Source organism: Plasmodium yoelii, assembly GCF_900002385.2.
Source record: "Plasmodium yoelii strain 17X genome assembly, chromosome: 11".
NCBI classification, from domain to species: domain Eukaryota; phylum Apicomplexa; class Aconoidasida; order Haemosporida; family Plasmodiidae; genus Plasmodium; species Plasmodium yoelii.
In genome coordinates, this window is record NC_036183.2 from 1060227 (window position 1) to 1076313 (window position 16087).

The 16087-nt window shown below is 21.2% G+C and overlaps 5 protein-coding genes across 5 annotated transcripts; 4 read left to right on the forward strand and 1 right to left on the reverse strand.

Moving 5' to 3' along the window:
- Positions 1-1222: 1222 nt before the first annotated feature.
- PY17X_1125200 (GAS8-like protein, putative) lies at positions 1223-3924 on the forward strand (the record flags this gene model as incomplete). The annotated part of the gene is made up of 11 exons (XM_022956524.1): positions 1223-1303; positions 1453-1563; positions 1707-1888; positions 2064-2250; positions 2372-2445; positions 2544-2640; positions 2757-2841; positions 3004-3251; positions 3376-3438; positions 3575-3688; positions 3826-3924. The coding sequence occupies 11 exons, from the start codon at positions 1223-1225 to the stop codon at positions 3922-3924; spliced, it is 1341 nt and encodes a 446-aa protein (XP_022812415.1).
- Positions 3925-5238: 1314 nt separating this feature from the next.
- On the forward strand, positions 5239-6883 carry PY17X_1125300 (sphingomyelin synthase 1, putative; the record flags this gene model as incomplete). Its single annotated transcript, XM_725110.1, has 4 exons — positions 5239-5359; positions 5586-6331; positions 6444-6569; positions 6689-6883. The coding sequence occupies 4 exons, from the start codon at positions 5239-5241 to the stop codon at positions 6881-6883; spliced, it is 1188 nt and encodes a 395-aa protein (XP_730203.1).
- Positions 6884-7819: 936 nt separating this feature from the next.
- Positions 7820-9028, forward strand: PY17X_1125400 (sphingomyelin synthase 2, putative; the record flags this gene model as incomplete). Its single annotated transcript, XM_022956525.1, has 1 exon — positions 7820-9028. The coding sequence occupies one exon, from the start codon at positions 7820-7822 to the stop codon at positions 9026-9028; it is 1209 nt and encodes a 402-aa protein (XP_022812416.1).
- Positions 9029-9948: 920 nt separating this feature from the next.
- On the forward strand, positions 9949-11424 carry PY17X_1125500 (conserved Plasmodium protein, unknown function; the record flags this gene model as incomplete). The annotated part of the gene is made up of 1 exon (XM_725108.3): positions 9949-11424. The coding sequence occupies one exon, from the start codon at positions 9949-9951 to the stop codon at positions 11422-11424; it is 1476 nt and encodes a 491-aa protein (XP_730201.3).
- Positions 11425-12211: 787 nt separating this feature from the next.
- On the reverse strand, positions 12212-15688 carry PY17X_1125600 (DNA polymerase 1, putative; the record flags this gene model as incomplete). Its single annotated transcript, XM_022956526.1, has 1 exon — positions 12212-15688. One exon carries the CDS (start codon positions 15686-15688, stop codon positions 12212-12214), a length of 3477 nt encoding a protein of 1158 aa, XP_022812417.1.
- Between the last annotated feature and the right edge of the window lie 399 nt (positions 15689-16087).

Here is a 16087-nt window from a genome sequence, read left to right on the forward strand (position 1 = left end):
CCATACTATTCTATTCCCTTCGAAAAAAAAAAGACAAGAGATTAAGATTACATATAACCCGAAAAGTTGAGTTTTTTTTTTTTTTTTTTTTTTTTTCAAAAAATATAATTTTCTTTATAATAATAAAAACCAGATTTGGTAAGGATCATTATGAACATAAAACAAGTTGAATTTTCAATTATAATATATAGAATCCGATTTATTTTTTTTTTTCTCCTTTTTTAATAATTACATAAGACACTTAAAAATATATCAGGTTTAAAAAATTTGAACCTATTTTGTAATAATTCATTTTGTTATTATTATGCAGTTAGGAATATGATCAATATAGTAGCCTATTTCAATTTTATATTTTTTCCATTTTATATTTTGTGATCTTTAAGCATATTTCACTTTTTTTATATGTAGACAAAAAAAAAAAAAAAAAAAAAAAAAAAAAAATAAGTAATACATATATATATATACATACATATGTATGTAATGAATACAGTTTACATGGCTTGGACAAACTTTTTTTTTTCAAACGATTCTAATTTAAATATTCCAAACAAATCGGTTATTTTATTATATAATTTTATTACTCTCTTTATTGACATTATGAATTTGAGCCGACTTGTCTAATATGAAATAAATGATGAGTATTAAATAATTTTTGGATATTTTATTTTATAAAAAAATAAAAATAATATTTTTTTATATAAAGTAAATTTTTATGAGTGTAATATTTTGGAAAAGCGAAATGGATCTAGCAAATTTATATATATGAATAAATGAACAGATAAAAATATAAATCGAAAATATTTTTACGTTATTTGATTGTATAATTTTTATTAACACACTTATGAGACTGTATTAAAAGAGACAAAGTGAGCATAAAGGCCAAAAAAATAAAATAAAATAAAGCAAAATAAAACAAATTAAAATAAAGCAAAATAAAGCAAAATAAAACATCAGTTTTTAAGAACATTTTCATATTTTTTTTTCCGTATTTTCTCCTTTTTTCTCCTCTTTTCTCTTCTCCTTTTTTCCTTTTTTCCTGTTCAAATAATACGACATAACATATGCTCTATATTAACAAATGTGTGAGTAAATAATCGGGAATTATTTTTAAGTAAAATTGGAGAAAAAAAATAAGCAAATAGTTGATAAGTAAAAAAATAAGAATAGGTGAAAAGTAAAAAAATAAGCAATAGGTGAAAAATTAAACAGGTATGTATTCATGATGGAAAAATTGAAAAAGGGACCAAAAAAAAAAAAAATAAGTGCTAAAAAAAAAGAAGAAAGAATTGGCTATATGAAGGAGGTAAAATACTAATAAATGAGACAAAGGATGATAAAAAGAAAAGAATAAAATTATTAACTTGATAAAAAAAAATATATATGTTAACCCATTTTGTATACAAAATTTCCAATTTCAGATTTTTTTTAATATATATTTTTTTTTCTAAATAGCTAAAAAAAATAAACAAAGACATAAATTCTGAACAAAAAATAGTAGATGAAATAAATTCAAAAATTAATAATATAGATGCTAATATATTTTTAGGATACCATGATATAAAGGTTTAAACATAATATACATTTCCAATTATAAATAATATATTTGTTTCCATATGAAATTTCTAAAAAATAAACACAAAAAAAAAAAAAAAAAAAAATGAGAACCCTTTTGATATGCATAAAATATTTGAACATATATATTACAGATATTAAAACTGGAATTAAAAAATAAAGAAATCGAATTTGAAGAAAATAAATCAAGACAACTTTTATCATCCAGAAAAATTGAAAATACTATAAATAAATATGTACTAAAATGTTATGAATCTTTTTTGAAAACTTTAGAAGAAAATGAAATACAACTTCATGATAAATTTAAAACGTTTCAGTAAGGATTATTATAAAAAAATAAAAAATAAAAAATAAAAAATAAAAAATAAAAAAAAAAAAATAAAAAATAAAAAATAAAAAATAAAAAAATAAAAAAATATTCCAAATAACTTTCTTATTAAACAAAAGGATGTGTAGACATGTCAAAAATGTGTACTATTTTTAATTTTAAGAGTTGAAGAAAAAAGACATTTATCAGACAAAGAATACAATAAGCTAATAACAGATTCAAATGTAAATCATATAAATAAAATGAGTTCTATGGTTTTATCTCAAAATGAAATTATAAACGAACTTAATAAACGATTTATAAAAAACCTTAAAATAATTCGAGAAAATTATTCCAAAAAAATCGATATGGTTAGTTGCTAAAGTTGGCATTAACACATTGCAAATATTAGTTTGAAGAAAAAAATATTAACACAATTTGGAAAATAATTACCTTCCTAAATTATAATTTGATTATTTTACATTCTTATAGGAAAGAGAAGAAAATGATAAAAAAAGACAGAAAATTATTTTCGATTTACAAAAGGAAAAAAACGAAAATATCAAGTAAAATTATGAAAAAAAAAAAAAAAAAAAAAAAAAAAAAACTTTAAATTTATTTCAAAATCGTAATAATGTAAAATATAATTTAAACAAATTTTAAGAAAAATTTTAACAGAATATAATGAAAAAATTATAAATATTCAGAATTATTTTAAACTTATTTTGGATGATCAATTAGAAATGATCTATCAGCTAGAGGTTGCAAAAAAAAAAATCATATATTTTCTGTTTTCCTCTTTTTTTCTTCCTTTTTTCTTCCTTTTTTCAATTTTACAAAATTTTCAACAACACCTTGTTTATGAAACATTCTTTAGGATGAGAAACTTTCGAAAAGGAAAAATTATTTTTCTAAAAAAAAAAATTTAGAAGACTTAAAAAGGAATATCTGTTCTAATAAAAGTAATAAAACTGTGGAATTAAATTTGTCTATTTTATTATATGATCATATTGTAATATATCAAAAGTTTATAAATGCATTTTGACAAAATAATTGTCAAGGATCTTATTTATTTAATTCGAAAAAAATAAAATGTTTTATATAATTTTTTGATTAAATTTCAGAAATATTGCATCAGTTGGAAAAAGATATATCGTCTTTACAAGCTAATGCAGTAGATTATGAACAATTAAAAATTAATTTGAAACGAATAAAAGAAAAAAGAAATAGACAACAAAATGTTTTAACTGATTTAAAATTAGAAACTAATGTAAAGAAGCTACTTTTTGAAAAAATATCCAAACAATACGAAGAAGTTTATAATCAGAATCGATTCAAGTTATATGATCGACTTCAAAAAATTTTACTAGAAGTATGAAAAAAAAAAAAAAAAAAAAAAATTTAAGCACTATATATATATCTTCAACAATCATTATCGTTTCAAACAACCATTTATCGTTTCAAACAACCATTTATCGTTTTTTTCATTTTTAAAGAACTACTTTTTGGAGACAAAGATTAAGTTACAAAATGAAACCCTCGAAATAAATACCATAGAGGTTTGCATAAAAAGGAAACAAGGAAACAGTTTAATTGATTAACATGGCAACATTATGTTTTATTCGCAGTGTTTATTTTGGATGATTTTATTTTTCGCTATTTTATTTCGCATTATTTTTTCGCACTTTTTTCTAGCTGAACAAATGGAAGGAGTGTGTAGATCCTGAACAAAATGAAGTGATTAACAAAGCTTTGACCACTATGTTTCAAAAGTTTGAAATTTTGAAAAAGGAAGTTGAAGATTTAGTGGTAAGGATTAAAAATATTTATAAATAATTTTTTTGTACAGATAATTCAACTGATATAAGAAAATATAGCCTACAACTATTTTATACTTGTTAATATAACTTTTTTTTTTTTTTTTTTTTTTTTTTTTCACTTTTTAGGATAAAAATGAACAGAATAAAGAAAATTATGAAGCAATGATGCACCTGAATTATTTTTCCAATGATGATTTGGATGTTTTAAAAAGAGAAAATATATGATAAGAGTAGAAAAATTGAAGATACGATAAAGGCAGTATAACATTCTCAAGTGTATGCAAACTGTTTATTTACCCAGGATATACAATTAAATAAATATATAGAGGATATACATAAATAAATATATAGAGGATATACATAAATAAATATATAGAGGATATACATAAATAAATATATAGAGGATATACATAAATAAATATATTGTATATATATACAAATAAATATATATTGCAGATATGTATATGTGTATATATATATATATATTGCAGATATGTATATGTATAATACCCAATTCGCTCACGCACGCATCAGTCAGTATACATGCTACAAAGATCAAATTATCCACAAGTGTTTTTTATGATATACACATTAAATATAAATTATTTTTGTTCATTTCTTTTATTTGTACTTACAATTTTAAATTGGTATTTTTATATTTATTAAACATTTGTGATTATTTAATTATCATTCACATTAGCATTATTGTCTATATGTATGCACTTAACAATTTTTCTAAGTTTTATTTAAATAAAAAAATAAAATGAAATAAAATATAAAAATAAAAATAAAATAAAAAATAAAAATAAACAAAATGAAAAAAAAACGATATCAATAAATTTATTTTCAAACATAACATGAACAAATTACATATCATTTTGTAGTAATATTTAATAAAATTTTAAATTAAAAACATTTCAACAAATAATTAAGCATTTTTTTTTTTAGTCTATTGAATACCCAGCACCACTTTTTTATGCTATATCATTATCCATAGTGTATTAAATATTTTTTTTTTTTTTTTTTGTATACTGCAATTATTTTTCTTACATTTTTCCAATGTTATGTTTTTTTCATCTTTTGTTATTTTTTAATTGTATATGATTAATGTTATTTTATTATACAAAATTTAATTATATAATCATATATTTTGGGGTATATATGTTGTATATAATATTATGATATTTTGTTCTCTTTATAATCTTTATCCATTTTTTTTTTTTTTTTGACTCACTTAATATTTATGCTACCCTTAAAATATTTCAATAAAATAATAAAATGTTCAGGAAAAATTGAAAAATTATTCTGTATGGTTTATTAATATTCCATCAAATGCAGAATTATATAAAGTTTGTAAATATCAAAAAACGAAAAAATAAAAATAAAAATTTAGGATAAAAATTTAGGATAAAAATTTAGGGTAAAAATTTAGGGTAAAAATTTAGGGTAAAAATTTAGGATAAAATATTAGAATTCCAATTAAGTAAAAATATATATATAAACATTGAATTGTCTAAATGTAAATAAAATATATTTAATATGAAAGATTTAAAAGTTATACATTCTTCTAATACAAATTATATTCAAAATGAAGAAGAAAAAAAGAGGATTGCCAATGCATACTTGCAAGTATCAACTCATGGCACGGCCTTAGATATAGGTAAGTGAAAAATAAACATAATTATGTTTTATATTATCGTATACCACCATATGTATATGTTTATATTAAGAAGCATGATTGTTTTTCGTGAAGAAAATAAATTTTACTTAATTTTGATTGGAAATTTCGAATACACTACACAGATTTCGTATATCAACGTATCTATATATATAAACATTATATATTTTTCTTTTTTTTTCTTTTTTAACTATTTTTCATAATGAAGAAAATGAAGGGGAACGAATAGAAACACAAAATGTGCTAAATAAAAAAAATCTATATAATATATTTTATATCCGAATACTATATGCCATAATTTTTTTTATAGTGGGCGTATTTATACAATGCTATTTTATAATTTTGAGTGATGGTTACTATAATACAGGAGATACACCTTTGAAAGATAGATTACATGAATTATTCGAAAAGCCATCTTTTATGAGTCAAGAATTTGTTAATACATGTATCCTTTCTTTAATGGGGATATCTTTTTTAAGGTTTGGGTTATTTTCTCCTGCACTATTAGCAATAACTATGTTTATTAGAATAGCAATTATATTAGGATCTATTTATTCTATAAGATCGATATTTATTTATGTTACTACCATACCATGCCCAGTATATACTTGTCAACCTCTTGTAAATAATGGCTTTCTTCAAAATTTATACTCAATATATTTGATTGTCTTTGCCAAAGTATATGAATGTACTGATTTAATCATATCGGGTCATACTTGTTTTACTACTTTATTTGTTTTCACATGGCTATATTATGAAAAGAATTTGTTCATAAAGTTAATTATATTATTATATTCCATATATTTATATTTGCTCATTATAATATCAAGATTCCATTATACGGTTGATGTATTACTCGGAATTTTTTTTGGGTCGACTATTTTTATTTTCTATCATTGGCTCCTGGATGTTGCTGCAAAGCGATATGTACTAAATAAATCATTCTGCTGCAAGGTAATATATAGCTAACTGGAAAATTATATATACCACCTCGTGTGCATATTTCATTTTTTTTTATTTTATTTTTTTATTTTTTATTATTTTTTTTTTTATTTTATTTTTTCAGCGTCCCGGGTTTAAAGGATCTTTTTCTGATAGGAGTGTTGTACTTAATTGTCTTATTCGAATAATAGCATATATGGAAGGATTAGATCATCGGCTTAATATAGCAATGTATTATGACAAGGAATTAGTAAGTTTTATTATTCCCATATTATATATATATTATTTTGACCTACCTAAAAATTTGAGGAAAGAATAATATATTCAGATATAAATATATAATATTTAATTTCCACGCTATTTTGTTAGAGCGCTTTTTGTCCTTGTAAACCCGTAAATTCCCAAGGGCTCATAATTCAAAATAATTCTAGTGATTTGGAAAATTATACTTTTAGTGAGCATTTTTATCATTCTTATGCGGGAAATGGCTCTTTTGATCTGTCAACAATGAAATATTTTATAAGAAAATTTAAACTCTTCACTGGGATAATAAAAGAAGATTAATTTTTGTAAACATTTTTAATATATATATATAAGTTTGATTCTTTGTATAACTCCACACATAATATTTATATTTGTGTTATTCCGTTGTTTATGATTTTATAAAGCATATGCTAAAGGATGTAATATTTTTTTTAATGACATTTTATAATTAATTTATCATATTATGATTATTATTAACAATAATTAATTTTTGGTTATTTATTATTTTATTTTACATTTATGTATTTTTTGTGATTCCTATTGATGTATGCATGTAAACTATTTGTATTGTCTAATAATATTATATTCTTTAAAATTAATCTTATATTTTAAATTTATAAAAATTTCAAATATACAAAAATTTCAAGTATACAAAAATTTCAAGTATACAACAATTTCAAGTATACAAAAATTTCAAATATATAAAAATTCTCTATTTTTAAATATGCTAGCCAAAAATGTTTTTTTAACTATTTTAAAAAAAAAAAAAAAAAAAAAATGTCTCTTTTTTTTATTTTAATTTTGATGAGTTTATTTGTTAAATTCGAAATACCTAAATATATAAATATATACATATTAAAAAAATGTACACACATAAACAACAATCGATAAATAAGGAGATATGGCTCTACATAATTTTTTTTTTTTTTTTATTTATACAAGTATACTTATATGGATGTATTGAATTTTATGAATTGTTCAGAATATTTTTTTCTGTAAATGTTATAAAATATGACTGTTAATATAATTTTTTATTTTTTCTGTTTTTCGTTTATTTCTTTTTTTTGTGCGTTACAATTAAACTTGTTTTTCGTTATTATATGACATTTTTTAGCTATTTTTTTTTTTTTTGTCTTTTTTTTCATTTTAAGTAAATCTTTGCAATTGTGTAAAAAGTATGAACATTATTTAAAAAGGCAAAAATATAATTTTTGTATAAATTAAAAAAAAGGATCAATGGAAACTCCCCAATTTAATAAAGAAGATGATCGGCCAAAAAGCGAAAATGATAAAAACAGTAATTATATAATAAATGAAAATAGTCAAATAAATAAAGATATAGAATTAAATGAAATGTCTATAAAAAAAGATGAAGATATCAATAATTCAAACTGTTTAACAGAATGGAAGTTATTTAAGATATTATTTATAAAATTAATGATTTCTTTTGGTTTTTTCATAATTTCATTGTTTATACAAAGTTTCCTTATGATATATAGTGATTCCTATTATAAAAAAGATACAACACCTTTAAGTGATCGAGTACATGAATTAGTTGGACATCCCCCTAAATGGGTTTCTTATAATTTGTCAAATATTTTAGTGGGTTTATTATCGATTACATTTATTCAATTGATTTTATTTAATAGTATATATTTATCTATAGCTATTATTTGTCGTTTTTTATATATGCATGGATTTTTTTATATTTTAAGAGGAATACTTATATATATTACTTCATTGCCTGCTACATTAAAAACATGTATACCATTAGAGAGAGGAAATATAGGCTTTAACCTACTACAAGTTTTGAAACTTAATTTTAACCTGTTATATGTATGCTCAGATTTAATTGTATCTGGACATTCTTTTACAGCAACAATATTTTTATTATTTATATTTTGTTATATGGACAATGTTGTGTTAAAAATAATAACAGGTTTATTATCTTGTTGTATATATTCAGTTTTGATTGTTGGTTTTATACATTATACATCAGATGTACTATTAGGAATTTTATTTGGTTTTTTTATTTTTGGGTTATACCACATAGCACTTGATTTATCATCCTTACATTATATAATTTCCACATTATATGATGTTAGAAGTATATCAAATAATAAAAAAAATAATAATTTTGAAGCCAAGCCATTTTTTTTAAGATTTTTTTTATTAAGAATTTTATTGGGTATTATTCCACAGTTAGAAGGGTTACATCATACATTAGATTATGCAATGAATCAAAATAGCGATAAATCAGGGTTTTGTAGTTGTGGACATAATTCGAATACACATAATAAACCTATAGATGATTTATTTAAAAAGCCTCAGATAAAAGAAAAACTACTTTTTGGATATTCGAATCATTTATATCATGCATATGCTGGAGATGGCAAACATAATTTTTTATTATTTAAGTTTTTTGGCCCCCATCCCAAGGAATAACATTTTGCCGCGTAGCATTTTGGCACGTAACATTTTGCCGCTTAACATTTTGCCGCTTAACATTTTGCCGCGTAACATTTTGCCGCGTAACATTTTGCCGCGTAACATTTTGCCGCTTAACATTTGTTTTGTCTGTTGTAATATATACAAATGTATGTATAATTTTTGTTAAAAATGTTTTTCCTTACTATATCATGGGGAGATATTTGTTTGTTTAAAAATAATTATACATTTTTAATAATTTTGTTTTTAAAATTGAACGAATAGCTATTATTACATTATTGACAATTTTATTTTATGATATTAATTTTTTTTTTAGTCTACACGATGAGAATAAATCATATAATTTTTTTTATAAATGTGGTTAAAATGTAATGTTTTTTTTTTTTTTTTATATAAATTTTAACTTCAAATTTTTCATGTAAATATTAAAAAAAATAAAAATAAATATATATTATATATATATAAATAAATATTGATACATAAATAAAAAATAATTAAAAAAAATTTGAATAGTAACATTTTTATAATAGCAAAATGGAATAAAATAAATGAAAAACATGATAAGAAGATTCATTCTGTTTTGTTCACCATCCAAATGTAAATCCAGTGAGTATATAAAAAATTAAAAAGTAGAAATATTATGAATGTGGATGAAATAAAAAGAACATTATAACAATATGATGTCACAAATATATACATACATATATACATACATATGTTTGTGACTTATTATTAGCAACAGGGTTAATATATCAAGGCAATATTATTGGATAAATAAATATATATACTATCACATAATTATGTACAGATATAATATATAAGCATGGCTAGTCAGGACATTATTGAAAAAATTATTGAAAAAATTGTTGAAAAAATTGTCGAAAAAACGTGATATATTTTATAGGATTATTTAAATAATGGAAGAAAATATGAATACATGTTTCTCCTTTGATATGCTTGATATAATGATTAGTAATAGCAGTTATAGAAAAGAAAATGAAAAATTAATATGGGATGAAAACAAAAGTAATGATATATCAAAAAGTACCAAAGATCAATCATTATATAATACATTTGACAACAGTGAACAAATAAAAGAAGATAGAGATAAAAGCGTATCAACTCAAAATAAAAAAAAAAAAAGTTTAAATATATCAGAGAAATCTAATATAGATAATGAATTTTACGATGATATAGATAATATTATGGACAATGAAATAAACGAATTTGTAGATGCTGATTTAAACACATTTTTAAATTTGGTAACGAATGAAAAAAAAAAAAAAAAAGGGAAAGAATCACACCGTAAAATTAACGGTACTAAAAAAAATTCACCATTAAAAGTTCAAAAAGGAAAAAAAAAAAAAATAAATAATAATAATAATGATAGTAATAAAAAAAGAAAAAATAATCAAACATCAAGTTATGAAATATCAGAAGGTGAAGATCTTTTAGACATGTTTTCGTTACATGATGAAGGAATTAAAGATAATTTTTCCGAAAGAAATTATAATACCAATGTTGAAAATAGTTATATTGATGGTATTGAATATGCAATATGTAATGAAAATGAAATAGTAAGTAATAATACTAGCAAAAATTATGAAAATATAAATGAATATAATTTATTGTCCGAAGGAGGAATATCAAATAGTGACAGTAGTGACAATTGTGAAATAAAAGAAGATATTTCAACAAATAATAAAATAAATATAAAAAAAAGTGAGGAAAAAAGTGAGGAAAAAAGTGAGGAAAAAAGTGAGGAAAAAAGTGAGGAAAAAAGTGAGGAAAAAAGTGAGGAAAAAAGTGAGGAAAAAAGTGAGGAAAAAAGTGAGGAAAAAAGTGAGGAAAAAAGTGAGGAAAAAAGTGAGGAAAAAAGTGAAGAAAAAAGTGAAGAAAAGAATATAAATAATAAATTAGAAGATATAGAACGACTTGATAAATATTTATTAGAACCAAGTTGTATAGGATGTTCTAATTGTAACTACTATTTAAAAGAACTAACTTTGAAAAATTATATAAAATTTAGTTCGATGGGTGAGTATATAAATGAAGGTGAAAATAATTTACTTTTTTTAAAAAATAAACAAATACAAGAATTAGAAAATGTAAATAAAAAAATTATAAAACAAATGGAACTATTTAAAGAAGAAAATATAAATTTAAATAAAAAATTAGCTGATTTTAAATTTGAATTTATTGAAATAAATAAAAAAATTAATATGTTAATAAGCCAAAATAAGTTATTGCAAGATATAAATAATGATCTAACTAAAAATCTTCAAAAAGAAAAACAAAAAAAAAATCTACAATCTAATAATTATTCAGTGGGCAAAAAAAAAGTGTCTGAAAAGGATTTCGAAAATTCGATAGACAAAGAATTATTTAACTAATTTTCGAAAGATAAAAAATTGGAGATTGTTTTGTTATATTGCTTTTTTTTTTTTGTAAACCTATAAGTTTGTTTTAATACATAATTTATAGGAAAAAATGCATAATGTTATTTTATTTCGTCCATTGTTTTCGTGGGATGTTACTACGTATGTACTACGCTTGTGCCTCATCTGTGCCTACATCTGTGCCTACATTTGTGCTTATATATTTATTGATTTGCAGTCTACATTTGTGTGCGTTTTTTTATAAACAATTTTCAGTTCTCAATATGATTATTTTGAGGGATTTTTTTATAATTAAATTTGTTATCATATCAAAAAAATAGCAAAAGTTACTTAAAAAAAATAGTAATAAAAATTTTCATTATGAAAGGAATAAGGCTAAAATAAAAACATTCGTATAATTGTATGCTTTTAAAAATCAGGTAAATATGATAATTCATATAGGGAAAGATTGTTATATAATATATCCAAAACAAATATATACAACGATTAATTTTTGCAAACATAATAATATACACATATAAATGCGACAATCCAGAGTTTATATTGTGTGAAAAAAAAGAAAAAAAAGAAAAAAAAGAAAAAAAAAGAAAAAAAAAGAAAAAAAAAGAAGAAAAAAGAAGAAAAAAGAAGAAAAAAGAAGAAAAAAGAAGAAAAAAGAAAGATTAATCAGTAAAATTGGATAGAACAGAACAGATCTATACCATTATTATAGTTGCATTTACATATTAATGGGTAAAGGTTGTTAAACAAATTAAACATAAATAGAGAATAAAATTTAGAATTATTCCTTAATGTTAGTTCCGATTTCTGCTTTAATTGGTAGTTTTAAATTAAAGTCCCGAAGAATGTTATCAAATTTGTCAAACTTGCCAAACTTGGCAAAATTGTCATAAGAAGTCGAATTTTCTGTATTAATTTTTTTAAGATTTTCAATATATGTTTGTATAGATATATTATCGTTCATATAATCATATAATAATAATAATCTATTTTGTGTATTTGTATATTTTATTAAATTTAAAAAAGAATTTTCTAAAACTGGTTTTAATATATTTATAATATCATGAGTTCCATTTTCATCACATTCAAATAATAATTCATCATGAATTTGTAAAATTAATTTTGTTGATTTTATATAATTTTGATATTTTTTTAATAAAGAAACATTTATATTATTCATTTTGAGAAAAATATTTATATCTTTATTTATATTATTATCAAATGAAATTATTTTATTACATGATAATAATGCAAATTTCATTATATCTGCAGAACAACCTTGAATAGGTGTGTTCATACTTATTCGATATTTATTTTTAATGCCTAAATCAACTATTCTTTTTCTTCCTATTAATGTATAAACAGAATTCATATTTTTAACTAATATTTTTTGTTTTTGCATAAATTTATATACATTTGGATAAAAATTAAAAAAATTATCAATTAAAGATTTTGCAAAATTTTCACTTATTAATAAATTTTTTGCTAACCCATTTTCAGATTGTCCATATAAAATACCATATATAACAGTTTTGGTCATTCTTCTTAATTCTTTTGTTATTTCATTTGTATTAAATAATATTTTAGCAGTTTCTACAAACACATCACTATTGTTTAACATTTTTAATAATTGGTTATCAAAACTTAGATATGCCATAACAAATAATTCCATTTGTTTATAATCAAATGTGAGTAAATTTTTATTTATTGATGTATTTTTTATATTTTCTTTTTTAATAGAAATGGAATTTAGTTGATTAAGTTTTAAAGAAATTGTGCATCTAAATTTTGAATGAATATTTTGTAAATTTGGTTGATCACATGATAATCTACCTGTCGATGCTCCTAATTGATTAAGATTACAATGTATTTTTTTAGTATTTTTTTGTATATATTTTGGTAAATTTTCAATATAATTTTGAAATAATTTTTTAGATTCTCTATATAGTTTTATATTATTAATAATCTGTTTAATTTTGTCTTTTTCTTTTTCTTCAATATAATTATTTTTTTCTAATTCATCAATTATAATTTTTAGCATTTTATTATTTGTTTGTAATAATTTATTTCTTTTCATTTCATTTATAGTATTACTATATTGTCTTATTTTTATTTTATTATTTTCATCATTCGGACTATAAGAATAATTGAACTTTTTATGATCTAACAGATTTAAAGAATGTAATTCCTCACATTCTTCTCTGTTATTTTGACAATTTAAGTTTGAGATATAATCAAGATAGTTGGAATTATAATTTAAAACATTTATTATATTATCTTCGTTATCATTGATACTGTATGGAGTCATATGACTGTCTATACAAGTAGATAATTTATTGTTCGAATTTTCAGATGTAGTTTTATCTTGTTGATTAAAACTATCACTAAATAATATTTTAGATAAAAGAGAAGAGACTTGTTTAGACGAATTTAAATTTATATCATAACCACATAATTCTTCAATTTGTTTTTTATATATTAATGGATTATTTGAATTATTTTGTATTTCTTGTATTTTTTTTTGATTTAAATATATTCCTTCTTTTTCAATTTCACTTATACAAAAAATTAATGGTTGTTCTATTTTTGTATAAAGTGTTAATATGTTAATATTATATTTTAACTGATTTATTAAATAATTAAATAAAATTATTAAAAATATATTTCTAGAAACACAAAAAAAGATCATATCTTCTTCCGTAATTTCATGTATGCTTCTTTTATTACCAAATACTATTTTTTTAATATTATTTATGTTTTTTACTTTTACACTTGTGAAGGTAAACTTGGAATTAGCCGGCTCGCCATCTTGTTCTGGGGAATTTTTTCCGCTTTTTCCGATTTTTCCACTCTTTTCGCTTTTTCCACTCTTTTCGCTTTTTCCGCTTTTTTTGGTTTTCTTTTTTTTGGGGGCATCTTTTTTTTTTTGGTATTTTCCCCACCCATAAACTCCAAATTTTCCGGAAAGAACATCCGAAAATTCAGGGGGAACAATTGAATAAAATTTAAAGTATGGGGAAAATTTTTTAAATTCATTATTTGAAAATGATAAAAAATCATTTTGTGTTTTTTCTGTATATGAAGAAAATACATTTTGCAATTTCTCTCCTCTTTGAACAAGTTGCAATAAGGTACTTACAATATAAATATCGAATACATTTTGAATATTTAATAAATTTATTTTTAAATTATTAAATATATGTATTAATGTTTTATAATCATATACAATAAAAAGAAATGGATTTATATTTTTTTCTTTTTCCTTTTCTTTTTCTTTTTCCTTTTCTTTTTCATAATTGATCTCATTTGAAGTTTTGTCTTTTATACAATCATTTATTATTTCTTTGATTTGTTCATTTTTTTCTAATTCATTTATATTAAAAGTGAAAAAATATATTTTATCGTTATCTTTACATATATCTTCCTTTTTATATTTATTAACATTTAGATTGCAATTATTTTTTGTGGATTGTTCACATATTTTTGTCTGATTAACTAACACATTTTCAATAATGGGGTGTTTCCTATTTGTATCTTTTTTAGTCCAAAATGTAATGGAACCAGGATTATTTCCTCGGTCACGTTTTTCTCCATTTTCGCCACTTTCGCCACTTTCGCCACTTTCTGCATTTTCGCCATTTTCTCCACTTTCGCCATTTTTTCCGTTTTCTTCACTTTTTTCGTCCAATTTAGTCGAATTACAATTTCCTGAAGTGTCCCATTCACTATTATTGACAAGTTCTATAAAATTATAAAAATCATAATTTTCAAAAGGTTTTAAAATATCTGTTAAGATCTGAAAATCTTTAGGAATAACTACATGAAATATCAAATAAGTAGGGATAGAAAAACACTTAGATTTATATTTATCATCTGTTACTTCTGAAAACCAACTTATATAAATTTTCACAGATTCTATCCAATTATATATTACTGTATTATATTTATTAGAACATAATGTGTGTGGATCATTTGTTTCATTTTGTTCAATAACCAAGTGTGTGTTTTCTTTTTGTATTTTATCTAATTTATATTTTTTTAATATCAAAAGAAGCGAATTAAAAGAATTTGCTTCATTTAAAATATTTTCTTTCTTTTTTTGTAAAGCATGTATAATATTATTATAATTTATAAAATGACAATAATTGTATACTTGGTTATATATATATATATTTCTAATATTATTATTTTGTATATTTATATTCTTACATTTTCTTAAAATGTTACGATTTTTTATTACAATAGAAAATAATTTCATTTTTCACATTCTCTGATATAGTTTAGGATTTTCAAAAAAAAAAAAATAAAAAAATAAAGATACCCCTTCACATTATGTGAGTAGAATTAAATTTGTAAAATATGTTTTGTTTCCTTGGTTTTATTAATTGTTTCTTTTTTGTCAGCATTGTTTTACCCCTATTCATTTGCTATCCTTGTAATATGTATATAAAATTTTTGTTGCTTTTTCAAAATGATAATTTCAGATAATTACAGATAATTAGATATTGACATCAAATTATTATTCTTTCTTTAACTCCAAATTATTCCACGTTTTTATTTTTTTACACATTCTCTTTTGTTTCATTTTTATTTATCAAAAAGACTTTATATCGTTTTCCTTTGCCATTCATTTCGTCATTATTATATTTTACCATAT